Source organism: Canis lupus, chromosome 34, assembly GCF_003254725.2.
Source record: "Canis lupus dingo isolate Sandy chromosome 34, ASM325472v2, whole genome shotgun sequence".
In the NCBI taxonomy this organism is placed as follows: domain Eukaryota; kingdom Metazoa; phylum Chordata; class Mammalia; order Carnivora; family Canidae; genus Canis; species Canis lupus.
The window spans coordinates 27,124,870-27,150,670 of record NC_064276.1 but is presented as its reverse complement, the minus strand read 5'-3'; the positions used below and the strand labels follow the sequence as shown (position 1 = coordinate 27,150,670).

At 42.2% G+C, this 25,801-nt stretch overlaps 1 protein-coding gene across 1 annotated transcript in view; it reads right to left on the bottom strand.

The window, feature by feature from the left end:
* Positions 1 to 579: 579 nt before the first annotated feature.
* PPM1L (protein phosphatase, Mg2+/Mn2+ dependent 1L) overlaps positions 580 to 25,801 on the bottom strand; it is a 313,216-nt gene continuing 287,994 nt past the window's right edge. The window contains exons 3-4 of the mRNA XM_025425431.3: positions 14,263 to 14,424; positions 580 to 11,298 (exon numbers count right to left, since the gene is read on the bottom strand). Coding sequence (XP_025281216.1) covers positions 10,952 to 11,298; positions 14,263 to 14,424 — 509 coding nt within the window. The 3' untranslated portion in view covers positions 580 to 10,951. The remainder of the gene's footprint in view (positions 11,299 to 14,262; positions 14,425 to 25,801) is intronic.

The window sequence follows — 25,801 nt, the reverse complement described above, 5'->3', positions numbered from 1 at the left end:
TATTCACACTTGAGCATTTTGCCTTTAGAATACTTAAAAGTAGTATCTTACATGTGTGCACGTGTATAGATGTATAGCTCTTTCTCTGTGTCCAGACTCCACAGTGTTCATTTCTGCATCTGTGAGAAACTTTGCAGATGGTCGTTCTCTTCTGAACACTCTTCTCATACCATGTTGCGAGAGTTGGCATGTATGTACAGCTTCTCTAACCCTTATCACCTAATGCTGATTATATACTATACAAACTTGGTTGACGGGGCATAAAGCTGGGTAAAAGTTGTGTTGTGTCAACAACAAACCATTTTAGTTGCATTCGCTTTTAAAAGTTACCTTGTTTTGAGCCAGAGCCAGGCTTATTCCTGTTCTAAAGGAAAACACCCAAAGTTTCAACATCTCCTGTCTCTTGCTTCTGTTGTGCTTTGGTCTTGGCTCGTGAATTGTTCTTCTGTTTTCTACCTGGCATCTCAACTCCACAGCTACTCTCACTGAAAAGCACTGGGAAATGGAAAAACTCCAGAGCAGATATTAGAGTGGAAAATGAGTTGAACCAAAGGAAAAGAAGAGCAGCAATCCCATGTATAAAGTCCAATAACTTTAATGTGTTTATTTTTGCTTTAATCTTGTCATCAAGGGTGAATTTTTAGCTGTTCATTTTGTATACAACAACACAGAATCAGTGATTGCATGAACACATTAGTCTCTACAAGGCTAAATCTACCCCTAGCACACATCAAAGGACCTGAATGACACGCCATGCATCTTGAGGGACTGCACCGCCATATCCTCTGAGCTCTACACCAAACTGACATTTTAACATTGTTTCAAATGTCTCTTAGAGACAAATATAGAATTGTAGGTATAAAAACCTTTGAGGAGTACCAAGAGTAATGAGGTTTTGCCAAGGTTTTGTTGTATTTATTATGGATAGTTTCCAGGGACCAACTTATCGGAAAGCCTGATTGATTTGAGCAGTCATTTTGACCTGCAACTTAATTATTAAATACAATCTGAAGATTCCTAAAAGAAACCATTATCTAATAAATTATGGATCCTAGAATCTTTTTATATACAACCTCTTATAATTTTTAAAATATCAAGAAAAAGCTGATGGAAAAACTTTCATGGTGGTAAAATTGCTTAGTAAAAGCTTATATACAAAGTCACTGTTTCAAAATCCAGCTGGGGGGGATGAGATCAGAACTTGGGGGATATACCATTCATAAAAAAACACCTCTCAATTATGTGGGGTTTTTTTCTCTTCCGCTCTCCAACTCTCCTTTCCTTCTTTCCCTCCCTGAATAATGGGGCTCCATCTCTGGTTTTAATCTTACCAAATCACAATTTGTTTTGACTTAATTTGAATTTTCTTTTATATGTTCTCATGCTTAAAAACAAAATGGCAACAAAATCCTCCCACTTCTAATCACTATGAGATATTCCCAGTCTCTTATCTTTCACTTTCTATTATTCTAATTCAATATGATTCTAATGTAATTTGGCAGTAGCTACTATTACTTGGATAAAGAAGCAGTTGACATAAACAGAAAGAGATGTCCAGGGAGAATGACCAGGCAAAGAACTTAGAGAGAAGTGGTGCCCTATGTGGTTAAAAATAAAAGTCTGGTATTTAGTTTTGCTTTGCCATACTGAAAATAGATGTTGCAATTTTCTTCAAAATATAAAACTTAAATTCCATGCCTAGACTCTGGAATGTCTAAAGTTACTATGGATACCAACTTTATGATTTTTTTAAAAATCTGGCATTTAGTTTTCTGTTCATATTTAAAACCAAGAAATTATTATCTTCCTGAGACACGTCAATTTTCTGTGTAATGAATTCGCTAATTTATAGATTCAGGAACACTGCTGATAAACACAGTTCTCGGTTCTGTTTTGGGGGTATAAGGTTGTTACGCTACATAGCTTCTTGGGAACAAAAATTAAGATGGGCCATGGAGAGATGTTCTTATTATTCCCTATTCTCTTTTCCAATAATTCTCTTTTTCCTCCAGGAAAGGATCCTGGAAGGAGGGACACCTTGGCTTCGACCATGCTATTGCTGAGTCCTTGTATAGCACCTATCCTACTTGGGTGGAGGCCTCAGTGATGGCCTCCTGCTGGGACAGCCTTACCCCTTCCCTGGTCCCCAGGGGCTCCCTGTCTCACTTTCTCACTGTATCCTTGGGAAACTTAGGTGATCTAACATGGAGTAATTATCTGATGGAATTTGCAAGATATCCCTAGTCTTTTGGGGAAAGAGTCATGCACTCTCCTATGCGTAGGAAAGAATGTCTAATTCTGCACTGTTCTCACAAACCCAAGGCTATTGGAAGAAATCATGAAAGATGCCAATTTTCACCCCATTCAGCCGATAATGAGTGTTATAATATCTATGAAGCCTCTGCTGGGCTGTAAACGCCAAGAAGGCAGAGATGATGCCTGAGTGCTCACCCCTAGATCTACTCAGACTGTCTCTGCTTGGCACATGGCAGATGCTCAGAAAAAAAAAAAAAAAAAGGAAAGGGAAGAACAAAACATACAAGCAGATATACTTACAGCAAAAATAATAACTTTTTTTTTTAAGATTTTATTTATTCACAAGAGACACACACAGAGAGAGACAGAGACACAGGCAGAGGGAGAAGCAGGCTCCATGCAGGGAGCCCGACATAGGACTTGATCCTGGGACTCCAGGATCACGCCCTGGGCTGTAGGCAGGCACTCAACTCACTCAACTGCTGAGCCACCCAGGGGTCCCAATAATGACTTTTCTAATTAAATCTGATCACAAGGTAGATCAATCTGTTATAAATGCAGTGACGCTTATAGTTAAAAATAGAAATTATGTACATGAACATAGTTCATCTTGAAGTGTTTTGGAATTAACTTTACTATTTTCCAGGTTTGTCAGAATAACCATTCTCTGACCTTACTAAAATGTTTTCTTTTTGTCTTTGTTTTCTTTTTCCTGGCTCGCCATAGGAACACTGAGGCATTGCAAAATAGATTTTAACTAGACAGCCTGAATTGAAGTGCATAAGTGCTATAAATCAAATCTATTTGCATTAGTAATTAAAGGGTAAACTGAAGACAAAGTTGGAGGTGTTAATGTTTCAATATGAACAGGTATTTCAGACAAATTAAAGAGGGCTAACACTGCTTTCTAATTTTTTTTAATCTCTATGCTCAACATGAAGCTTGAACTCATGACCCCAAGATCAAGAGTTGCATGCTCCCCAGACTGAGCCAGCCAGGTGCCCCTGCTTTCTAAAAGAGAAGGAAAAGTTAGTGGATTTTCTCCATTTTTATATTTATTACTCTATTTTCTGAATGTATACCTGAGGTAAAAAGACAATCAAAATTATCAACACATGAAGACTGTTTGGTTGTAGTCTTAAAGCCTAAATGGTGGGGCAGTAGTCTCACTTAACATCCCATGGCTTTAGTTTTTTCTCAAACATCGGGATGTAGATCTATCTCTTCATTAGTACACTAAGCATTGTTCTTACATGTACTGATAAGGACAGAAATTTAAAATTTGCACAAGAGATAACATTCTGTTGGGCATCATTTCTCTGTGATTGGCATTTTAAAAAATTATATGAGTAAATATGATCCTTTGTGTTATATGGGTTAGAAAACCCCCCAGAGCAAGAACATTGAATCTTCCTGTTGTTTTTGTAGTTTGTCTGTTTTAAATTAGTACTCTGGCTCAGTCGGTTAGGCGTCTACCTTAGGCTGGGGTGGTGATCTAGGGGTCCTGGGATGGAGCCCCATATCAAGCTCCCTGCTCAGTCGGGGGTCTGCTTTTCCCTCTCCTTCTGCCCCTCCCCCTGTTTGTGTTCTCTTTCAAATAAATAAATAAGATCTTCTAAAAAAAGTAAATAAATTGAATACTCACTGGTATTCATGTTGGCATTTGAAAATTATGTCTACATAATTTATGTAGAAAATTATGTCTACAACTCGCACTTGTAGCTCACTGCATTGATCTGACTTCAGTTTTATCTGAGCACTCTAAAATGAAAGGCTTATTACTCTAGCTCACTATTTAAAAAATTCTAAAAAAGGGGTATTTCCTCCTGCAAAATGGAAAAATTCTAAGGATGCAGAGTAAAACTACGTCTAAGTCTAAGATTTGCAAAGAGACCTGGGACAATGAAGGTGGTTTAGGACAGCAATAAATAAGACCACACATTTTCATTTTCACAGGGAAAGAATGGAATAGGGGCTCTAATTTTACTAACTTTACAAATAACTCAATGTTCATTTTCTTATTTCAGTGTTGTGTCCTTAACTTCAGAAAAAAACATAAATATCAGAAAGCATGATTCATAAAGTCATAAAATATGCCTCCTTTTCTTAATTTAAAATATTTCCTTTTATATCACTCTTTTACTTTTGTCTTTTATATTTTCTTTAAAATGCTTTTCTTTACGTTCCAACTTGGAGCATACTGAAATTAATTTTGCCTTTTTTCAAATTAAAAAATGTTCCAAACTATTTTTCTTAGATGTGACTGTCTGTACTAACAGTCCTATAAAAGCTTTAGAATTCTGTCTTTATTAACATGTAAAAAAGGCATTAGCCAATATGCTAAGTAGGAAGCCTCCTGTTTGAATAGGTACCATGTGGGGACAAGTGCCTTCTACTGATCTGTGTGCAGGTGTTCGCAATTGCTATGACAGAAGTCTGATAATCCAAATTTTGGGAAACCTACTTTTTACATTTTTAATATCTGGGTGCCCTAAAGGTTTTCTTTCTTTTTTTTTTTTTAAAGATTTATTTATTTTGTTTAAGTTTATTTATTTATTTATTCATGATAGAGAGAGAGAGAGGCAGAGACACAGGCAGAGGGAGAAGCAGGCTCCATGTGGGGAGCCTGACGTGGGACTCGATCCCGGGTCTCCAGCATCACGCCCTGGGCCAAAGGCAGGCGCTAAACCGCTGAGCCACCCAGGGATCCCCGCTAAAGGTTTTCTTCTCCAATTCCTTGATTATTACTTCTACCTTTGCATCTGTGTAAACACGTTTTAAATTATGCATTGTCAGATTTATATAGAACCATGTTGAGATAATGCATGATATTCATCTTTAACGTCTGAATTTCCTCATGACAAAAGGTGAAGAGAGAGGGTGGCTGATAGTCCCTCTCCTACAGAGACAGTGAGTGAGCCAGGCACACTGTCCTACCCCCACCCTCCCCATCACAATCTGCCACCAGAACCTTCATAGCAATCCTCTTGTGCTCAGAGCAAAGGACTCAGGTCCTTGGAGATTTTAAGATTAATTTGGATTTGGCAAATGTCAGAGGGGATTTTGTGTTTAAATAATGCCAGATTATAGGACTTCTAGAATTAATGGAACCACATCTCTAAATATAAACTACACCTTTGCTGTTTGCTTGCTTATTGGCAGAGTTTCAAACTGTGAAAATGCCTACCTATGATGATTTGTTAAAATGAACAGCTACTATGTGCTTTCTTCAAAGTCCTTAACTGGAATTTATTAGAGTGTTTGTACAAATGAGGGTGTGGTCATTACTAAACACATCAAAATTATCATAATCCACCATTACTTAAACAGCCTGAGCTGAACAGTGGTAAAAAGAAAAAATAATAAAGCATTGAGAATTAGCAAAAAATTTACATACTACCAAACATGTTTAGAAGCACATATCTCATGGGAAGCCTTATAGTGTCAACTGTCACTTGTCCTCGGAAATCTGCCACCCAGCTTAATCAATTTTACTTTGGGTTGCTTACTATTTTGGATAATGTCCACAGGATAGATATATTCCTACACACTGGAGGTAATTCTGAGTTAATGACTTTACCCTAAACTCACTGTGCACTGTGTTTTGGACAAAATTGATTTCATCCATTATTTTGGGATTACCCAGAGCTTCCCAGCCTTGCCCAGGCTAAGAGTGATGAGTATGGAGCTATAGTCAAGCCCTACATTTTAGGCAAAAGATAACTCACCAAACTTAATCCTACACATAAAATGTGAAAGGTGGGACAACATGGAATAGGGATTTTAGAATGAATGAGCTTTGATTGATTTTTGATTATTTCACTGAATCTGGAAAGAATGATGGAGGAAAGAGTAAATTAAGTGTTAATAGTTTACATTTCCATTATTATACAATGGATAAATAATTTAAAAATCTAGTTAAAATTTTAAAATGAATTATATAACTAAATGTCTTTCCCCCGTTTTTTTTTTTTTTTTAATATTTTATTTATTTATTCATGAGAGACACACACACACACACAGAGGCAGAGACACAGGTCAGGGGAGAAGCAGGCTTCATGCAGGGAGCCCGATGCTGGACTTGATCCCGGGTCTCCAGGATCATGCTCTGGGCTGAAGGCGGCGCTAAACCGCTGAGCCACCTAGGCTGCCCCTTTCCCTCCTTTTCTATTAAATATGTATTTTAAAACTTTCACATGGTGATAAAATGTAAAAATATTTATTTTGATTCAATCTGGAAAGCAAAGATAACTTCAAAAACCCAACTGAAAGTTCTTGGAATGAATTTGAGAAATTCCTAGCTATAGGGCAAGGCTCCTGCTTATTATTCATAGACAAGAAGAGAGAAGTTTAGAGCTTCAGGTAGCATTGCTGGGCTTCTGTTATCAATGGGAGGCTGCTAAGGGTCTTATTAGGTCATACTGTTTTAACACTGCTTTCATTAACAAATCAGCCTCATACGGAAAGGACTAGTGTTTCAAAATTGCAAATTGTGCTGCTAAGAGTCACAGTGAATGAGAAGATACTAATATTTCCATACACCAGAATTTCCCAATGTGGGCCCTATGGAACATGAGCTCCTTGGAATGTTATTAGGTGTCACTCAGAAAAGTTTCTCTGGCCAAATTAATCTGGAAAACAAACAATAAGCTACCTGAAATTACAGTTGTGGTTTGTCATGTCCCCCCGCCGCACCCCCCTTGCCACTCCCCCATAGGAAATTTATATTAAAACCTTCTATGTGCTTATATGCACTAACTTTTAAGATATTTTCCCAAACTCACTTAACCATGGAACCCTATAGTTAGATCATCTTTGAAACTTGTGTTCTTGGAACACACTTTGGGGAACAGCAGATTCTTTTACTCCTGCAGTGTTCCACTAAGTAGCCCAGAAGTCTAGATACCAATGATTTAATCTAGAGGCAATTAAGTAGGCCCCAGCATGGTATCTAACAGTCAAGTCATTTCTGCAAAGCTGATTCAGGAATGTTGGTGTGACCAGCTAAGGCAATTTTAGGAGAATATTAAGGGAAGATCAGTCTAATGATGATGGGTCAAAGGAGAAAATATCATTTCTGAATCATTGAAGAATAAAACTTCATCCAGAGCATGTATTCTTATATTTTCAAATGTACAGTGAAATGTTGCCCTTTCTAACCCTTCTTCCTTGACGAGGTTCTAAGAATATTAGGTATGGCATAACTCAGGGGAAAAGATCTGGAAAATCAAGATATACCTGGTAAAGGAAAAAGTGATCACTCCCTTGTGTATCCTTCATGTATTGCTGGATATCCCAGTGATCCAAGCAAATAATGTAATCAATATCCCAGAATTACTTCACATAGGATTGAAATGATGCCATCATTCTCATGCAGTCCTGTTTGCACAGAATGTATGTGGGTTCAAATCATTACAGTTGTATGAAATAAGCCCTGTTTTAAACGACCTAGATTGCATATGCTCCTTCACTCCATAAAACACTCTCTGTTACGCTCTTATTACATAGACAAGAGGCCAATACCTTCTGTCTAAGGAAAGGAATAGACTGTAGCCACTGATTACAAGTAATGTGTACACATGTGCACAGTCAAGTTATATTAGAATAGTGACTTTAGAGTTCAGTGTCTTGGGCAAGTTGGTCACATAAAATGAATGCAGGTCTTGGGAACTGCTTTGGAGTTTTTAATGTAAGTATTTATTCCTTTGATTAGAGAACTGCAGATACAATGAATTTTTTAAAAATTTTCCCTATCTTGTCCTACCCCCCACCCCCAATCCCAACCCATTGTTAAGAGTACAAATGACCAGTGGGGCAGCAGCAGAGCAGTGCATTAATGAGGATCTGGGCTTGGCATCTTGCTGGGGGTTCGCAAGCATGTGGACGGTCATTCATTCCCAAGTTCATTTCTAAAAGACTGTAAAACCATCCCAAAATTTGGCACCGTGGGGCTATTGGCAATGTGAACTCAGGCTGGGGAGTCTGGGCAGCCTCATGTGACAATTTCAAAGCTTTGGCAGTGCTGTTTAGGGAAGCTTCACATGCAAACTTCTCAAATCAATTTCCCTAAAGGCTAGATTCAGCTTCCCTCTTTCTTAGAAAATGAGCCACAGGGCACCCCCGGGGTGATGCCTGCAGATCCCTAATAGCTGGATGAGGGTCAGAGAGAGCTCCAGGACAGAGGAAGGAAGCAAAGTTCTCTGATTATAGCCATAACTCTTAATCAAACTGCTACCATTTTGCCTAAAATGTCTATCTTTTACAAAATCTACAAGCCAATGTGGGAGGGAAAAAGGCAGAAAGGCAGTAGGAAAGACACATACTACATGGTTAAATTCAGAAATGAATTAATTCTACAAAGCAAATTTTAGAAGACACCCGGTGAACCTCAGCCGCAGGGGGAAGTGAGCACTCCTGCCCTCGGCATCACTGAGGAAGACCTCGTAAAGGGTAAACAAACACTGATTTCCTGTAGCTTTGCTTTTTCATCTTCACCAAAACATGTCTATTTTCATGTTAGATTTTATCAATGATCATGGAATTTAAAAATCTCTTTCCCTTGTCATTATGAGTTTTAGAGCTAAGTTAAAAATAAAAAAGGAAAATGGACTGCATAGCATAAAATGCTAAAACTGCTTATTCCTTAACTTCACTTAGATGGTGGGCTTTGGTAACTCTCCAAAGTCAGAATGTCCTAGGTCTCCAAGCTCAGGCCACCTGGTTTGACCATTCCATTGCTGAACACAACCAGCATGTCTCCTACATTCCTCTCGTGACCCCTGCCCTAAATACATACATCCAAATGTTCACTGCCTCTCAATAGGCAAATATTTCAATTTAAAATGGTGACAGATATTTTGCACTAGAACACTGTATAGTTAAAAAAAACAAACAAACAAGGTTCTAATTCTAATGTTGGAAATGCTATTGTTACAGTTTACAAAAGTGAGCAAATCTCTTGGGAAACCATTATTAATTCTCATTGCAGTCAAAGAAAGGTAAGCGCTTGGAGGAATCGAGACAGGTTGCGGTCCTTGGGAGCCACAAGGGAATCGTTTCATCCTCCCAAGTCCTCCCCTGGAACCTGCTTTGGGAGAGCTCCACCGTTGAAGAAGGGCAGGGGAGGGAGGGGACTGAGGGCTGGACGTGTGTGGCCAGTGCACTAGACCTTTGAGAAGCTCTAATGACGAGTGCCCACTTGAGAAGCACAAAACCAGGTGGACACCTTGACATTTTAGACACAGAGCGGTAGGGACACAACAAAAATCTTGTTTGGTTGTTGGAGTCACCTCAGGCAAACAAGATGACCCAGAACTCTCTATCAATTAATTTATAAAATACTGAGATTGGAAACATGACTTTGGTGATAGGAAATGAAGAGCAGCAAGCCTGGCCCTGGGATAACCCTGAGCCAGTTAACAATACAGGTCAGAGCATGAATTCCCAGCCAGCGTGGTTGCCACAGAATGCAGGACGGTGTGGGGCAGTTTGTGTTTGCCTGGGGCAACCTACCTGGTGTGGACAGTGAGCTGCAACCAGACGTTACAGGCTGCTGCCTTCCCACTGTCAAGGAGAAACACATGCCAGCATCTTACCACCAAATTGCAAACTGCGCTGGGAACAGTGTACTCGGCTTCAGGGAACACACACACACTCAGTTCTAGGCTACTGCTTCTTGAAACACCTCTGGAGAGACACCTGAAAGCTACTAGGACAGGAGACCACAAAAATGGTCACTGGAGCTCAATTCAGGGTGGTGACCTTCCCCAGCTTTCTCTCCTAATGCAAACGGCAGATTGCCCAAAGGGCACCTTGACTTATTTGGCTTCTATTTTCCTCTCTCTACCCTTAAAGATGGAAGAAATTATGGTATTGTGATTTACTCTATTCGCTTCCCCTAATAGGTTTCTTAGTAAGACAAAAAAAAAATTGTGGTGTCTGGTGGTGAAGTTTCACAGCTGCCTATTACATAAGGTCAGGTATAAGCAGAAGGTTAAGGTCATGCACGACTAGGATAAATGCACGAAGACTGGTCAGGTGGTACAGGGAGTCTATTAAACTAATAAAGGAAGCCAAGGCAAAAGGTTATGTCTGCTGTGCAGGCGGCTCTCATCCTCCCCACTTCCTTCCCTCGGTCTCCAAAAGCAGCCACGGAATATTAAACCATCTCAAATCTGTGTCTGGGCTGCTGCTGAGCAGAAAAGCTGGGTTCAGGAGGCCAGAGCAGTCTCAGGATAGCTCTGCCCTCAGCAGCGGGCCTTGACCCATCAGCCGAGACTCACGGGGGACGCGGCAGCCCGTCTCCTGCAGCCCTGCTCACTGCTCCAAAGAGAGGACAAAGTCTGATGTTGGAGAGAATCCTGTAAGAGATCTTGCAAAGACTCTCAAATGGGAGAATATATGGCACATGTGCCGTTCACCTCATACATGTGAATCTACAGCTATATATTTATATATTTTGAACATCGGATGAAAGAATTGGGAAAACACGAAGAAACCATTTTTCCAGCCTCTCAGCTACGCTGGCCAAGAGCACCCTCTGTCCATTCCTGCATAGAGACCTATGTCCACCAGGGAGGGGAATCCCACATCTAGGTGGCTCATCCTAACTGTAACTCCCACACCTTTGACTACATTAAAAGAGACCAGTGTGTTGAAAGTCCTTTAGTCTAAGGCAGCCGAGACCCCGAAGGGTTCACTGCTCTTCTGTTTTGCTGCTATTCCGGAACTTCACCACCATGACTGTTATATTGTCAGGGCAGCCTCTGTAAAATGACTGTAAAACTATGCTCTTAGCCCCAAAGTGTGGTTCATCCAAGCGCTCCTTGATGAATCGAACAGCTTCTTCATTGCTGAAAGCATCCCAGAGGCCATCTGATGCCAAGATCATGAACTCGGGCTGGAGCTTGTCCAGGTCAAAGGTCAGGATATCTGGGTCTGGGATGACCACGTTGAGATTTTTCAGCGGATAATCCCCCAGGGACCGAGACATGGCCAGGATTCCCTGGACCCTCCAGGAGCCATTGAAACTGATAAAACCACCTGCAAAGAAAGATGGAGCCCATTAGCTGGAGCGGCCGATCTCTCTCTCTCTCTCTCTCTCTCTCTCTCTCTCTCTCACACACACACACACACACACACACACACACACACACACACGGTAGAGTCTGGGTGCGCATACAAAAGGCCCATCCATCATATGTGCCCCCGCACCTCCCCTGGGCACTGCCAGGAAGGAGTAGCATTCACCTCACATGGCTTGAGGTTTCACACTCTACCAGTAGATCCTCATGTCCTCATCCTTGGCATCTTAAAGGCTCTGAGGAATATATCAGTAAAAATAACTGAGGGTAGGAAGATCCATATAGGTGAGGGCATCGGTTTTAATAACACCTTGGTGGCTCATTGATTGACAGTAGGAAGCCCTAGGGTAAGGATTCAAGGACAATGGCAAAAGAGTGCTGAAAGGCACGAGGATGGGAACCAGAGACCACCACTGCGCTATTCATTTAGCTCGAGGCTGCCCTTGGGTGCATCTAGATTGCAAAACAGATCCCCAAATAGGATGGGGATTAAAGAAAGGTGTATTTTTTAGCACAGTGGTTAAAGGCTTGGGCTTTTGGGTCAGGCTGCTTAGATTTGATACTTGGCTCTGTCACTTGTAGCCATGTGTAGCTTCAGATGAGTGGTTCTAGCTTCTAGGTTTCCCTGGCTACAAAATGAGGGCTATCACAGTACCTATTCCACTGTTGTGAGAAATAAAGGAATTACTCCATATAAATCACTTAGCATAGTGCCTGAATATCACATGCACTCGATATTCTCCTGTATTTTTTCTTTAAGGGAGCTAGAACTTTGCTCATTCACATATTATTTGTCAGATATTTATTAAATGTATACTCCATGCAAGGCAATTTGTAGGCTACGGAGTTATACAAGATCCAGACCTCTCTCTAAAGAAGTAGATAGTTTGGCAGAAAGGGAAAGCTACACATATTAACAACTGTAAGCACCAAACAGTCTTCTTTCAGGAAGAAACTAGTACCTGTTAAATGCTGTAGTCAGATGGAGGAGGAGCAATATATCTGGTTGTGATGATCACGGAGGAATGAGCAATAAAGCTGGGCTTTGAGCAATGGGTAGGACTTCTATGGGCAGGGATATATGAGAACATTCCAGGAAGTATGGTCTAGTAGGCAAGAGCATGGGCTCCGGGGTCAGTGTCCTGGGTCTTGATTCTTGTCTCACCATTCACTAGCTGTGTGTTCTGGGGCACACATGCCTCTTTAAGGCTCTGCTTCCTTGGTTGTCAAATGAGGGTAACATTATCAACCTCATAGGGTAAGTAAAGATAAAGCATATGGAAAGAACTAGGCTTGGCTCCCAGCAGAGAGCAAAAAATAAATGGCAGCTGATACCATTACTGTTGTTGGCAACAACAAAAGGAGTGAAGACAGAGGGACCAACAAGTATTTGGCCCAGGCTGCTGGCAGTGTATTGTTATGCTAAGCAGGACAAGGAAAAAATGTCCTGAAAAGAAGGCTGAGGTCAGAGAAAATACACATAAAAGTAATAAAACCAATCACTGTCCCTTAAGCCTTGCTATAAAATACACCCTTGACATAGCAGGTTAGATTAACCTCCTTGGAGACAGTGTCCAAATTGGCGTCTATAAAGCATTCCTGTAGGGTGGGGGTACAGCGGGGAGGGGGGGACGGCAGGGATGAGGAGGGAGGATCGAATGGGAACACCATTTCAGAAGGGCACGCTGGATGCTAAGATGACATTTCCAGGCATCGTATACATACATCCTTCCTTGCCTGTGCTTCCACAAGAGTAGGCTAATTGTATTTTAAGTCCAGGGTCACAGCAGACTCATGGGGAAATGGTGTCTTTGTAAGGAAGGAAGCCAGACTATTTGCTTGCAGCTCATCAAAGCTTGCTAGATGCTCCTAAAACATCGTTTGTTCCATCCCACCAACAGAAACCCTGACTAAAGCTTTCATTAAAAATTATTCTGCATCTCAAGCAGTTACTGAAGCAGGAGGTTGTAATAAAATTCAACACTTTCTGACTCAACAGTACAGTTCCCTACTGTGAAAACTCAGATGTTGATTAGGTTCTGGGCAGAGGCTGACCCACAGAGGCCAAGAGTCAGCTGCAATTACCCTGGGCAGCAGGGGCCCATTCTGGTTAGAGACCCAGGGTACACGAGCTCCCCTTGGACAGCTGGTGGGCCTGCCGCCTGGCATGTCGTGCAGAGCCTACATGCTGCACTTGCCAGTGTGGAGAGGAAGGGATTCCTCCCATCCATACGTAGAAAAGAATCCCCCAAAGTGAATCATGAAAACTGATAATCTTCCCTCAAGTCTTTGTCCTAATGTCACTTTGGTGAGGCCTGTAGTGACCACTCCCGATACCCTCCTGATAAGAGAGCCAAGTATGTTCCTACATCGTGAAAGGTAACCCAGTTGGCTAGCCCCATAGGATGTTGGGAAAGATGAAGGGGCACCTAACGCAGACTGGGGGAACCTTTGGCTCGGTGACAGGGAAGGCTTCCAAAAGGATACCCTTAAACTGGTTCTTCAAGGCCAAATCACTGTCAACCACTGGACAGTGGGGACGCACTTGCCAAGGCACAGAGCTAGCAGAAACACGGTTCACTGGGGGAACGGTTAGTAGTTTGGTATGGCTGGAGGGAAACAGGGTATGGCAAGCAGGAGCCCAAAGATCTCATTAGCCTTTAAACTAGTAAAGGGCTTTTCGAAGAGGGGGGGTGGCGGTTCTTTTGGAATGTTGGCCATAAAGAAGGGCAAGTTCAGTGGCCATTTATTTGACAAGAAATGTCACAAAGTCAAGTCTCCGCTACCTCAGCAGCAGCCTCTTCGCTGATCTCTACTAATCACCGGGTAACTGAACATCTTATCCCCCACAGGCCATCCAAGCAAGCCACCTGGTTCACAGAACAGGATGGCAGATAGTCCTTGGAGGTGTTCACAAGCTCACCCGCTCTCTTTATCCTCTTTCTCTCCTTCAGCTGGTAAGGCTTGTGATCATGAGACAGAGGAATGGCGTTCCCGTCCTTGTCACACAGGACCCCTCTTGAGTCACCCACGTTGGCCACGGTGAGGTCCTTATCTGACAGCAGAGCAATCAGACACGTTGTACCTGAAAGACCGAAGAGAGAGGCGATGGAAGAGGTGAGCAGTGCATGGAGATTCAGCTATTTCTTGTTGTTAGCGGATTCTTCAGTCATTAAAACTGCCCCTGCTGGGTGAGAATTTAACTCCAGACACTCTGAGAATGATGGCTGTTCACTTCAACAACACTGATCAAATCTGACAGTCAATTTTCCTAACCATGTTAGAATGTTACAGAAATAAGCTAGGCTAACATTATCATCTTCCCAAATCATTTTTGTTTCTGCTCCTCTTAATTTAAACACATATCACATCTAAAAGGATTAGGAGAGAATAAAAATCAGTCTGAAGCTTCTGACAACTGATAGCTATTTTTTTGCTTCTCATTGGTGCCTAATTTCTATGGAGCTCCTGTTCAAAGTGGGGAGGAAGGGGGTTGTGTGGGCTCCTTGGCTAGAGGGTCTGGGAAAGGCAGTGAATGACAGACGTCAACAGCCCAATCCCGTGGCGCTCCAGGGAGCCGTGAAGGAGCTGCCTATACAAACTTGCCTATACAAAGCCTAACGCAAAGATTGGTCACCAGAAACAGGGCAGCTCCAGGGGGCGATGGGGGAAGACTATAAAGGTGGAAGCAGAAAACCCGGCAGTGATGACAGAAATGAGATCTAGGTGGATGGGAGGTGGGGTGGGGGTGGTCGGAGTCAGAAGGGGAGCCAGACTGACTGACAGGCTCAGACTGTTCAAAGGACAAGCTCTTCTGAAACCCTTTGAAATGAGAATGGATAAAAGCAAACAGAGAGGGACGGTCTGGTCCACCTGGGGCCTGGCCTTATTCCCTGCCTCGTGTCCTCTGCCCAGCCCTTTCCTCTCTCCTCCCTCCCTTCTGACAGTGTCACGGAGGATGCGGATGCCTGCTGGAATGTTCAACCCATTAAGCTGTTGCTTCAAACTGTTAACGCCTTTGCTTGTGAAAATTATCCGTCAGTGCCTTCATTAATATTTCCCTCCTCATTTAGAAGGTCATATTCTACAACAGCATGTAAACTGCATCTAAAAAGCTCTTTAGCCTTCACAGAACAATAAACAAGACTGAATTCTCAAGTGGACATAAAGAATAAATACAAGTCAATAGCAAGAGGAAGGAGGATAATTAGAATATTCGGTATATTCAAGTATTAGATTTCAGTTTGAAATTCCATTCTGAAGCCCATTTAATTCAGAACGGCCTTGATCAGAAATGGAAATATAGGGGTGTCTGGGGTGGCTCAGTCCTTTAAGCAGCTGCCTTCAGCCCAGGTCACGATCCTAGGGTCCTGGGATTGAGCCCCATGTTGGCAGGGGCAGGCTCCCTGCTCAGTGGGGAGTCTGCTTCTCCCTCTCCTTCTGCCTCTGCCCTCCCCCCGCACTGCCTGTGCTTGCTGTCTCTTGTGCTCCCTCTCTTTCTCTCTCAAATAAATAAAATCTTAAAAAAAAAAAGAAATGGAAATACATGAAATAACTCAGGATTTCTGATATGAAAAGCTTTGTGAAAGAAAAAAAAAGGCTAATCTCAGGGATTCCAAGCAAACTGCAAATCTTTTACCTTTAAAAAACACTCTAAAAGTGAAAATGTAAACACAAAAACAATTCATACAATCAGAAATTATTATTCTCAGTTTTTGCTATGAGTTGCCTTTTGGTCTTCAACCATTTTCACTTTGTTCTCAAGCATCTGTTGGATTAACTTATCTAGCATGATCAAAGAATATAAGGCACATTCGTGAAGTCTGAAGGTGAAACAGAAACTTTTTGGGATATGCACTGCTGGGAGGCAGAGCATGTACAGACCTCTTGGAGATGTCTCTTTGACCCTCTTCCCTTCTTTGCTTCTCACTCTGCGCACTCTGAGAGACCGCGTTCCTGACCTTGGCCTCCACTACCATCTAAGCCTGTGCCACTAGCCTGGTTGACACTCCTGAGGTCCACATCGACTGGTGTGTAGGTGTTCTGATTTGCCTGTACTGCTGGGGATCCAGGGAAGGGCTTTGGGGCCTCTTGGTGAGAAGAGCAGAGGGATCCACCTGGCTATGGGCCCTTTCCCTATCCCATTTCAGCACAGCAGCTCTACACTCATCTGTAAGCTGTACTGAGCTGCCATGTAAGTCTTTTTTTTAATAAAAGAGGGAAGGGAGAGGTCATTCCTACAGCCAGAAAAAAATTGAAATTTAATCGTATATGTGATTAAGAATCACTGAAGGGTTTTAAGCAGGATAGTGTCATGATGAGATATGTGTTCTAAAAGATCGTCTCAGTGGCAATACGGAAGATAAAGAGGAACCAGGGAGAAAGACAGAGATAATGAAGGTCTGAATTAACGCAGTAAACAGAGATAGAGGGTAGGAGACAGATGATTTAAAACCTGAATGGAGAGGTCATAGAGAGTGAAGGAAATAAAAGAGAGGGGAACCAGTCTAGGCTCAAGTCCTACTATCTAGGCGGGGGGAGCTGGGTGCTCCACAGACAAGCACTTAAGGGGATGTCTGCTTGGGGCTTCTGGGAAAGGCTTTCTCTCTCACTACAGGAAACACAGTGAAGAGAACGATCCACTTCTTTGGTCCAGTGTTAGCTCAGGTGTTTTCCAGAAGTGTGGCAGCCATCGTGAACTACGAGGTGATAGGCCTCAGGGTCAAGGCTCTCTCTGCGGGAAGAGCAGAGAGGTAAAGAGCCTGAGTCCCTAAGATACCACGGAACTGCTGAACCAGCCTGAAACGGACTTGTTTTGTGAGACATTAAGTATCTTTACTGCTCATGGCTTTTTAAGTTGGATTTTTCTGTTCCTTGTAGCATCTTAATTGATTCAGGGGCTTATAGTCCAATAAGGGGGTCTGTGGATAGATTTAGAGTGGCTGCTTTGCTTTACTCACATGCTGTTGGATATACTTAAGATTCATGGCTTGCCAATTCCTTTGTCAAGGACACGATTCCAATGTTTCTGTGGGTTTAAAAGATCTATCCTATGTCGCGGATTTCAGAAATTTACTGCTTTGAGACAGTGGGGACTGCTTTTCTTAGCATTAGAATCTTAGACCTGGCCAAAATGGGTTAGCCCCAGATGGTGGAATTAGAGCTGCAGGCAGTTCTTTAGGATCACTGAAATGTCACCATTTCCTCTCTGTAGAAACCTGCCTGACTCCTGGGTGGAGTCCCAAGCATAATCTTAAAAAAAATGCTTCACTGTAAGCAATTTATCCTTTGGGCTTTGTAGTCTTAGTTAGGGGTTGCAAGCGGCAGTTTATACTTTACAGAACAAACTACCTTGTTGCTGAAAGACTCATGAAAAACATTGTGTCCAAGAGAAAACGGACCAAAATCACCTCTTCTTTTGTTTGCATGAGTAAAAAACACTTCCTCAAATTTGGATACAAGTTTTGATATAGAAGATTAATTCCAAAATAGTACCATTTATCAAATACCAGGATCTGACAATATTACTTAATATGTCAGGATGTTTCTATATTCACAGTTTAATCTAGACGAGAACCTAATTGCCAATCTGGAAGGTATCTTGGAAATTTAGCCTATCAATCTCACTTCACAGATTAAAAAGATGAAGAAAGCAAATTCACACAGACTACACTTCAATGTCCCAACTGAGTGAGGTCTGGCAAGTTATGTCTCTTAAGCCTCAGAAAATGGCACCACAATCCAGTCAGTCAAGCTAGGAGTCCTCCTTGTTTTTCCTCTTTTCTTTTCTTTTCTTTTCTTTTCTTTTCTTTTCTTTTCTTTTCTTTTCTTTCTTCTTTTCTTTTTTTTTTAAATATTTTATTTATTTATTCACGAGAGACAGAGAGAGAGAGAGAGAGAGGCAGAGACACAGGCAGAGGGAGAAGCAGGCTCCACGTGGGGAGCCTGACGTGGGACTCGATCCCGGGTCTCCAGGAACATGCCCTGGGCTGAAGGCGGCGCTAAACCACTGAGCCACCCGGGCTGCCCATCCTGTTTCTTTTCTTTACCTCATTCCTGATCTTCAATCCCTCATTCAGTTCTGTCACTCTTAACCTCTAAGATACATCTTAAACCCTTCCAGCTTTCTTGTTCTCATTGCGTTGACTCCAGTCCAAGCCGCTGTCCTTTCTAAGCACTGCTGTTTCAGCAGTCAGGTGAGAAACAATGGTGGCCAGGTCCTACATGGTCTGGCCCCCTCCCAAACCGTCCAAGGTCATGCCATACTACCCTTTCCCTTGCCTTCCCTCCCTTCTGTTGTCCAAACATGCCAGTCCTTTTGTTGTCTTTGGGCTTTTGTACTCAAAAGAGTACAAAATAGACTGGGCAAAGGAACAGTTTGCCCTTTGCCTTTGCCCAGTCTATTTCCCTGTCGTTGACACTGGCTAACTAACGCATACGGGGAGGTCTTAATACAAGTGTGATATCATCAAAGAGGTCTTCTCTGATGGGAAGGATCTTATCTCCTCTTTACTTCCCTTATTGCCCTCACAACACACAATTATGTAAATATCTTGTACATTTATTTAGACTATTTAATTAATGCCAATCTTCCCCTATACAATGTAAACTTCACAAGGGTACAGATATTGCTCGTTTTCCCTCCTTACAATACTGATGCCTAGAACATGGCAGGTACTCAATACCTGCTGAATAAGCAAATTAATAAATTAATGCATAAATAACCACACACTATCTTTTTGATCCCGCTCTGACATAATGCTGAGCTCCCTCTGACTTGCTCTGAACATGTCCACCTAGGTCAATAATACAATGTACACCATCTTCCAGACACCACCACAACAGGGAGACACTCAACTAGAAAAATATACTTTATACGTTGATCAACCATGAGGACCCTCCTGTACATGCATAGCCAGGCTCACAGGCACACTGCCAGTAACTAGAAAGAACTTCTGGCCCAGGGCTGTCCTGGGTTCTTCCCCCAGTCCAGGCTCCCGGTCCGATGTAAATGAAACATGGGTAGGCCTTCTATCCTCACCACACCTTTCAAAGCCACGGCCCCTTGTCATGTGATAAAAAAGTGCCTCATGGTGGTAATTTTTTTTTTTTTTTTTTTTGCTTTAAAGTCTTTATTATCCTGAATACAAAAGACAGAAGTCCTTTAGGATATAACAGAGTTCTTTATGTGGAAACATTATTTTTTTTTTTTACAAGTGAAAAAATAAATACCTGTTGGAATAAAGGCTTATATGCTAATATGTGCCATAAAAAAGTAGAGTTTTAATATTTGACAAAATGCGCAAAGAAACAAATGCATAAACACATTACTGCTACATTAAGGAAATATGAAAGGTATACTCGGAAATCTCAGTAAAGTGACGGTGTAGGCTTCTAGCTTTTACTTAGCTAGTATTGCACCCAATAAGGTCATCTAGGTGTCCCGACGTCCTAGAAAACCCGCAAGCTGACCAGCGTCCAAAATGCCCAAGTGGGAGTGGAGAATGTGAGTAAGAACATAGAAACAAAGAAACTGGAAACCCCTCAAAGACCTAGGGAGGGGACAACCAAAAGTTAATTGCGTGCACATTCTTTGTCCGCTTCTGACCTCAATTTATACTTGAGTGAAATAGGCACATTTTCATGTTGTCCTGTTAGTTCATGCTTTTGTTTTGTTTTGTTTTGTTTGTTTTAGAAAAAATCCACAAATGCAAATTATTCATTAGTCTATCCCTCTAAACCAGCATTCTCTCCTCTGATTTAATTTCTGGGAAGCAGATAAAGTAAAGGCACGTAAGAAAATCTCCTCTAGACTTATCTCAATATTCTGGTTGGATAATACTGGGCACTTCATTCACTTGGTGAGTTGAGCTTGAGAAAAATGTAAATCCTTTCTTCTTCTTCTTCTTCTTCTTTTTTTTTTTTTTTTTTTTTAAGTAGACTCCACATCCAGTGTGGATCTCATGACCCCGAGATTAAGACCTGAGGGGAGATCAAGAGCTGAACGTTTAACCAACTGAGCCACTGGGGCACCCCAAGAAAAATATAAATCCTAATGAAGGTTAAGTAACTTGGGTTAGTTCAGGCATCTTTGGAAACCCTAGTTATCAATACTTTAACAACTTAGTTTAAACAGCAAAGTGGTAATAACAATTTGTTCAGCACTGTAAACACCACTAAGTGGCTCACAAACACACTCGTAGTTGACTTCCTGACTCGTCAGTGTGGGGGAGGGGCCAGCATTATTGTCCCTTTGAGCCGACAAGAAAATGGGACACAGAGACTTCGAGTGTCTTATACATGGTGACACGGCTCAACGCATATGTACTGAATGACTATGTGACTAAAAACCTTGGGGTCCAGGATGATTATTCTAGTAATAATAATAAAGATAGATCCTGCTACTTAAACTTTTCATTATCATGCTAAACATTTACTTACATTGTGTAAATTACTCTGCACTACCCTTTGAGATAAGGCATAATTACCCCCATTTCACAGATGGGGGAAGTAGGTCTTGGGTAGGATGACACCCTGTCCAGGTCACATACGGGGACTGACTCCACCAGGCCACATCTTGTAATAATCATCGCTTCTTCCTGTTTTAAGCTGTTCTCTTCCTACTCCCGGAAGTAAAGATTTCTGTGATCCATTTCTAGTTTTGAATAGTCCCCATCCACTCGCCCCCTTTTACAGTACACGTTGGTGCAAGTCACAGAAAAGTTGGTAAATCAGGAAAAAATGTGATCATGTGATACAAAGTTTGTTTACTATAACTGTGACTGTATTAACTTAAATAAAGCTGATACGTTGAAAATTCTCAATAAGGAGCCATCAGAAGGCAGCCAAACCTCTCTGAAATAAAAAACAAGTGGCTGGGATTAGTTGACCTCTAAGTCCTTTTCAGCTCCAACATTCTGCAGGTCTTCAATTGGAACTGCAAACCCTAATGCCTTCAGGGAGGTCGGCCAAGTATAAGAAAAAGCTTGTGACCCTCCTGGAATAGCTTTATCCCCCTACTTTTGATAGAACCACGGGTTCTGAAATGTTTTACTCTAAGAAAGGGCAGGCCTGAGGATAAGTAACAAGAGACCTCAGGCTTCAGCACCAGGTCCACCACGGGGCATGTGGATGGGGCTTGTGGCAAACGGGAGGACACACACTAAGGGGGCTCAGGTCCCCAGCAATTAAGGTCATTGCCATGTAGGGATGCAGGCCCCTTGTGAATAGTTCTTAAGATTTTTTTAAAAGTTTATTTATTTATTTAAGTAATCTCCACACCCAATGTGGGGCTGGAACTCACAACCCCGGGATCAAGAGTCAGTCAATCTTCTGACTGAGCCAGCCAGGCACCCTTTCTTCAGATTTTTTAAAGGAAACCATTATTATGTGAACTCTCCTGATTTTTAAATGTTGGCAACTTTTATTTTAAAAAACAGTGTAAGACAAACAAAAGGCAACTGTGAATCAAATAATTCTTTGATTCATTAGATTAACAGCCTCTTTTTTGGGCCAGGGTGATGCTTTCCTTATTCATTGTTGTATATACATTTTTTTAATTAGAAAGTCCTTTAAAAGAACGTGTTTCTTATAATACTCATGGCTATATTCCATAATAGGGCTTTGTACACCTACAGACTCTAATGCGAAGGGCGGTGCTAAGTATTGAGATGACATCAAGTGCTTTCACCACGTGTACTAATGGTAGCGTTGGTACAGCTCACACTTTGCACTTTGTAAATATATATATTTTGGCCATGTAAATATTCATTCTTTAAAGAATACATGAACAAGGTTATCTAGGTGATGAGACTTTAGACTACTTTGTTTTCTTTATTCTTTTCTGTATTAAGATGAATGCAATAGGTCATTTAAAACCGAAATGTGTTCACAACACTTCAGAAGCACATCCACCGCACAGAGCAGAGTATACAAGACATAAAACAGGAAAAGCAGAACTGACAATCTTGGTGCAGGTGGAAACAAAGCCCAGGAGAATAGTGACAATGGTGACAGCAGCACTGCTCACAGACAGTTCAAGTTCAGATTCAAATTCTTACCATCAGTGATTATCCATCAATGACTCAGTGACAGACAGGCAAGTCCCAGCTGCCTTTAGGCTCCTCACCTCCTTGACCCCCTGCGGAATAGCCTCACCTTATCTCTGAGCAGAGCTACCTCTGATTTCTACTCAGAGCAGACCTCCCTGCCCTGGTGCCAATCAAAGCACATCACCCTCAATCCCTACACTCCCCACCCCCACTTTCTGGACACCCACAGCTGTGATTTAAAAATTGAAGTCACAGGGAAGGGGAGCACCTGGAGGGGTGCAGTCAGTTAAGCAGCCAACTCTTGGTTTCAGCTCAGGTCATGAACTCAAAGTTGTGAGATCAAGCCCCATGTCAGGCTCTGCACTCAAAGTGGAGCTTGCTTAAGATTCTCTCTCCCTCTGCCCCCATGCCTCTCCCCCCCCCCAACACATGCACTCTTTCTCTCTAAATTAAATAAATCCTTAAAAAAAAAAAGATAAAAATTGGAGTCATGAGAATCCTTATGTTCCGAAAGTTCACTTCACCACATTTTCTTATATGAGAGACACTGTAGTTTTACTTTTTCTTGGAGTGGGAGTGGGAGGCTGGACAGAATTAGTGTAGCTCAGGAGCCTGGCTTCCTAATGCTCCGGGACACGCTCCCATACAATGCCACATAGTGACTCCCCTCTGTGACATCAAGTCTTTTGTAAAAGTACAAGGAACACAGGATCCCTGGGTGGCGCAGCGGTTTGGCGCCTGCCTTTGGCCCAGGGCGCGATCCTGGAGACCCGGGATCGAATCCCACGTCGGGCTCCCGGTGCATGGAGCCTGCTTCTCCCTCTGCCTCTCTCTCTCTCTCTCTCTCTCTGTGACTATCATAAATAAAAAAAAAAATTAAAAAAAAAAAAGTACAAGGAACAGTGACATTTTTTTTCTTTAGGAACGGGAGCAAGAAATTGGGTGTGGGATGGAGAAGAGGTCACCCCTCTTCCGGTAGGGAAGGGGAGGCGGAGAAGGGGACACACACCCACACCCACATGTGAGAAAGGATTTCAGTGAAGACGTTAATAGTCTAAAGGCCCTTCAATATACGCAGCATAGGAAAATCAACACATTTATAGGTTGAGGAGAAACAGGTTTATCTTGTAAAGTTTTGACAATGAATGTTAGCTCAATAACACAATTCCCAAGCCTAGATGACATCAGGGCCCAGTGACTGACAGAAATTATATTGGTGAGCAACATATTGGAAAAGAGCAGGCGAAGCCAGTCATCAATGAAAGACTCATGGGGAATGATAAGATCACTGTCAGCAGGGACTCCAGCCTCCCCCTCCCACCGCCACCGCTGTGCTGAGCCCTGAAACACAGATAAAGGGCCAGGTATTTGTAGATAAGACTCCCTGGCCTCCAACCCCTGTCTGCATAATCTTTAAGTCCGCCCAAGTTTGACCTGCTCAGAGCTTGTGGTAATAATTAATGCCATGTCAGAGACAGACCTGTCAGGGCCAATCTGTTGTCTGGAAAACTAAAGAGTGAATTCTAATGTTTTCCTTCTTTATCCCTTTTCTCTCACCTACTGCCTGGGTCCTTGTACCCCCTGCTCTGAATTCTCTCAGATGTTGGCCCTCCTCAATGTTACTTGAATGTGTGTAGCTGGGCGGGGAGAATCACCACTCATTTGTCTACCTCCATGCACAAGGTTATTGAATTAGTACTAATTAATGATTCATACTAAAAAAAAATCAATAGTTCCACTCTAATAAGTCTTGTAGTAATGAGCCTCAAAGTTATTTTATGCTATGAGAGCCTTGGGTGGAACGTGTTTGGAAAGAGATCTATGTGTGTAGAGAGGCTTGTACCGGCCAAGTGATGAGAACTACCACACACTGACCATTTATTACGTGTTAGGCCCTATGCCCAGAGTCCTTGGCATATGTAACTTCTCTAACCTTAACAGTTTATGAGGTACTGTTATCTCCACTTTGCAGATGATAAAACTGAGATTAAGGGATTAGCTCAAGGGATGCCTGGGTGGCTCAGTGGTTGGGCATCTGCCTTTGGCCCAGGGCATGAACCCGGGGTCCTGGGATCAGGTCCTGCGTCGGGCCCCCCGCGGGGAGCTTGCTTCTCTCTCTGCCTGTGTCTGCCTCTCTCTCTGTGTCTCTCATGGATAAATGGGTAAAATCTTTTTTATTTTATTTTATTTTTATTTATTTATGATAGTCACACAGAGAGAGAGAGAGAGAGAGAGAGAGAGAGGCAGAGACACAGGCAGAGGGAGAAGCAGGCTCCATGCACTGGGAGCCCGATGTGGGATTTGATCCTGGGTCTCCAGGATCGCGCCCCGGGCCAAAGGCAGGCGCCAAACCGCTGCGCCACCCAGGGATCCCTAAATGGGTAAAATCTTAAAAAAAAAGGGGGGGGGGATTAGCTCAAGTCACACAGCTGGTGAATGGGAGAGCCCAACCACTGTGTTGCAGGAGTATTCCAACCTCGAGGCAGGCTGTTGCTAGCCCATATTTAATACTTTTGTGCAAACCAGAAACAGGTTTATTTCTCCTCTAAGACGTTTTACTACCATCTCCATAAAATGACTAAAATACATACTCAGATTGATAATGACCACAATGTGAACGGTGCCTCCTAGAGCTGTGTGGTCAAACCTGCACAACGATATGGGGGGCCCTGCTTCTAGGCTATATCCTGCTTCCACCCACCCCAGAAAGAAAGCCACCATAGAAGAAGGTTACTCGGTGAGGAATTCCAGCAGAAGAGCACATTAGAGGGTTTCTATTTCACACAGAGACTAGCAGTAGCCGTAAAGCCAACCTGAAGATGAAATATTGTTAGCAACACATCTAAGGCCACATTTGAGTGTTACTGAGGACACATTAAGGACTTCTTTACTCAAGATCTGAAATACCAATATGGCAAACTATCTTGGAAGGTTTCCAAATGGAGGAAGCAGTGATGGGACACCTCCATACATGCAGGGTGGCTTATGTGAGTCACTGGGCGGGGCACAGACAGAAAGCTCCTTGAAATCACAATCCCGCTCATCACATTCCAGAGGGCAGAGGGGCAGAAATAACATTTTATGAGAAAAAGATCTATTACAAATTGAGAATTTTCATTTCCTTAGAGAGATTTTTTTTGCCTGAGCAAAAATTTCCACCATCGAATTTGACACTGGCTGAATGGGAGCCCATTAAATAGAATAGAATTTGATGACAAATTCTATTATTTTAAACCCTAGTGCTATGTAGTTTAATTCTAGATTTAGGTATACTGGGGCTCTTCCTTGGCAAACACATAGTAATTAACAAAATGACTAGAAGAAAGAAGAAATAGTGTATGAATGCCAGAAAGGTTTTTTCCACCAATGAGGTATGACATCCTAAATATGAAAAATAATCTATCTAATGGG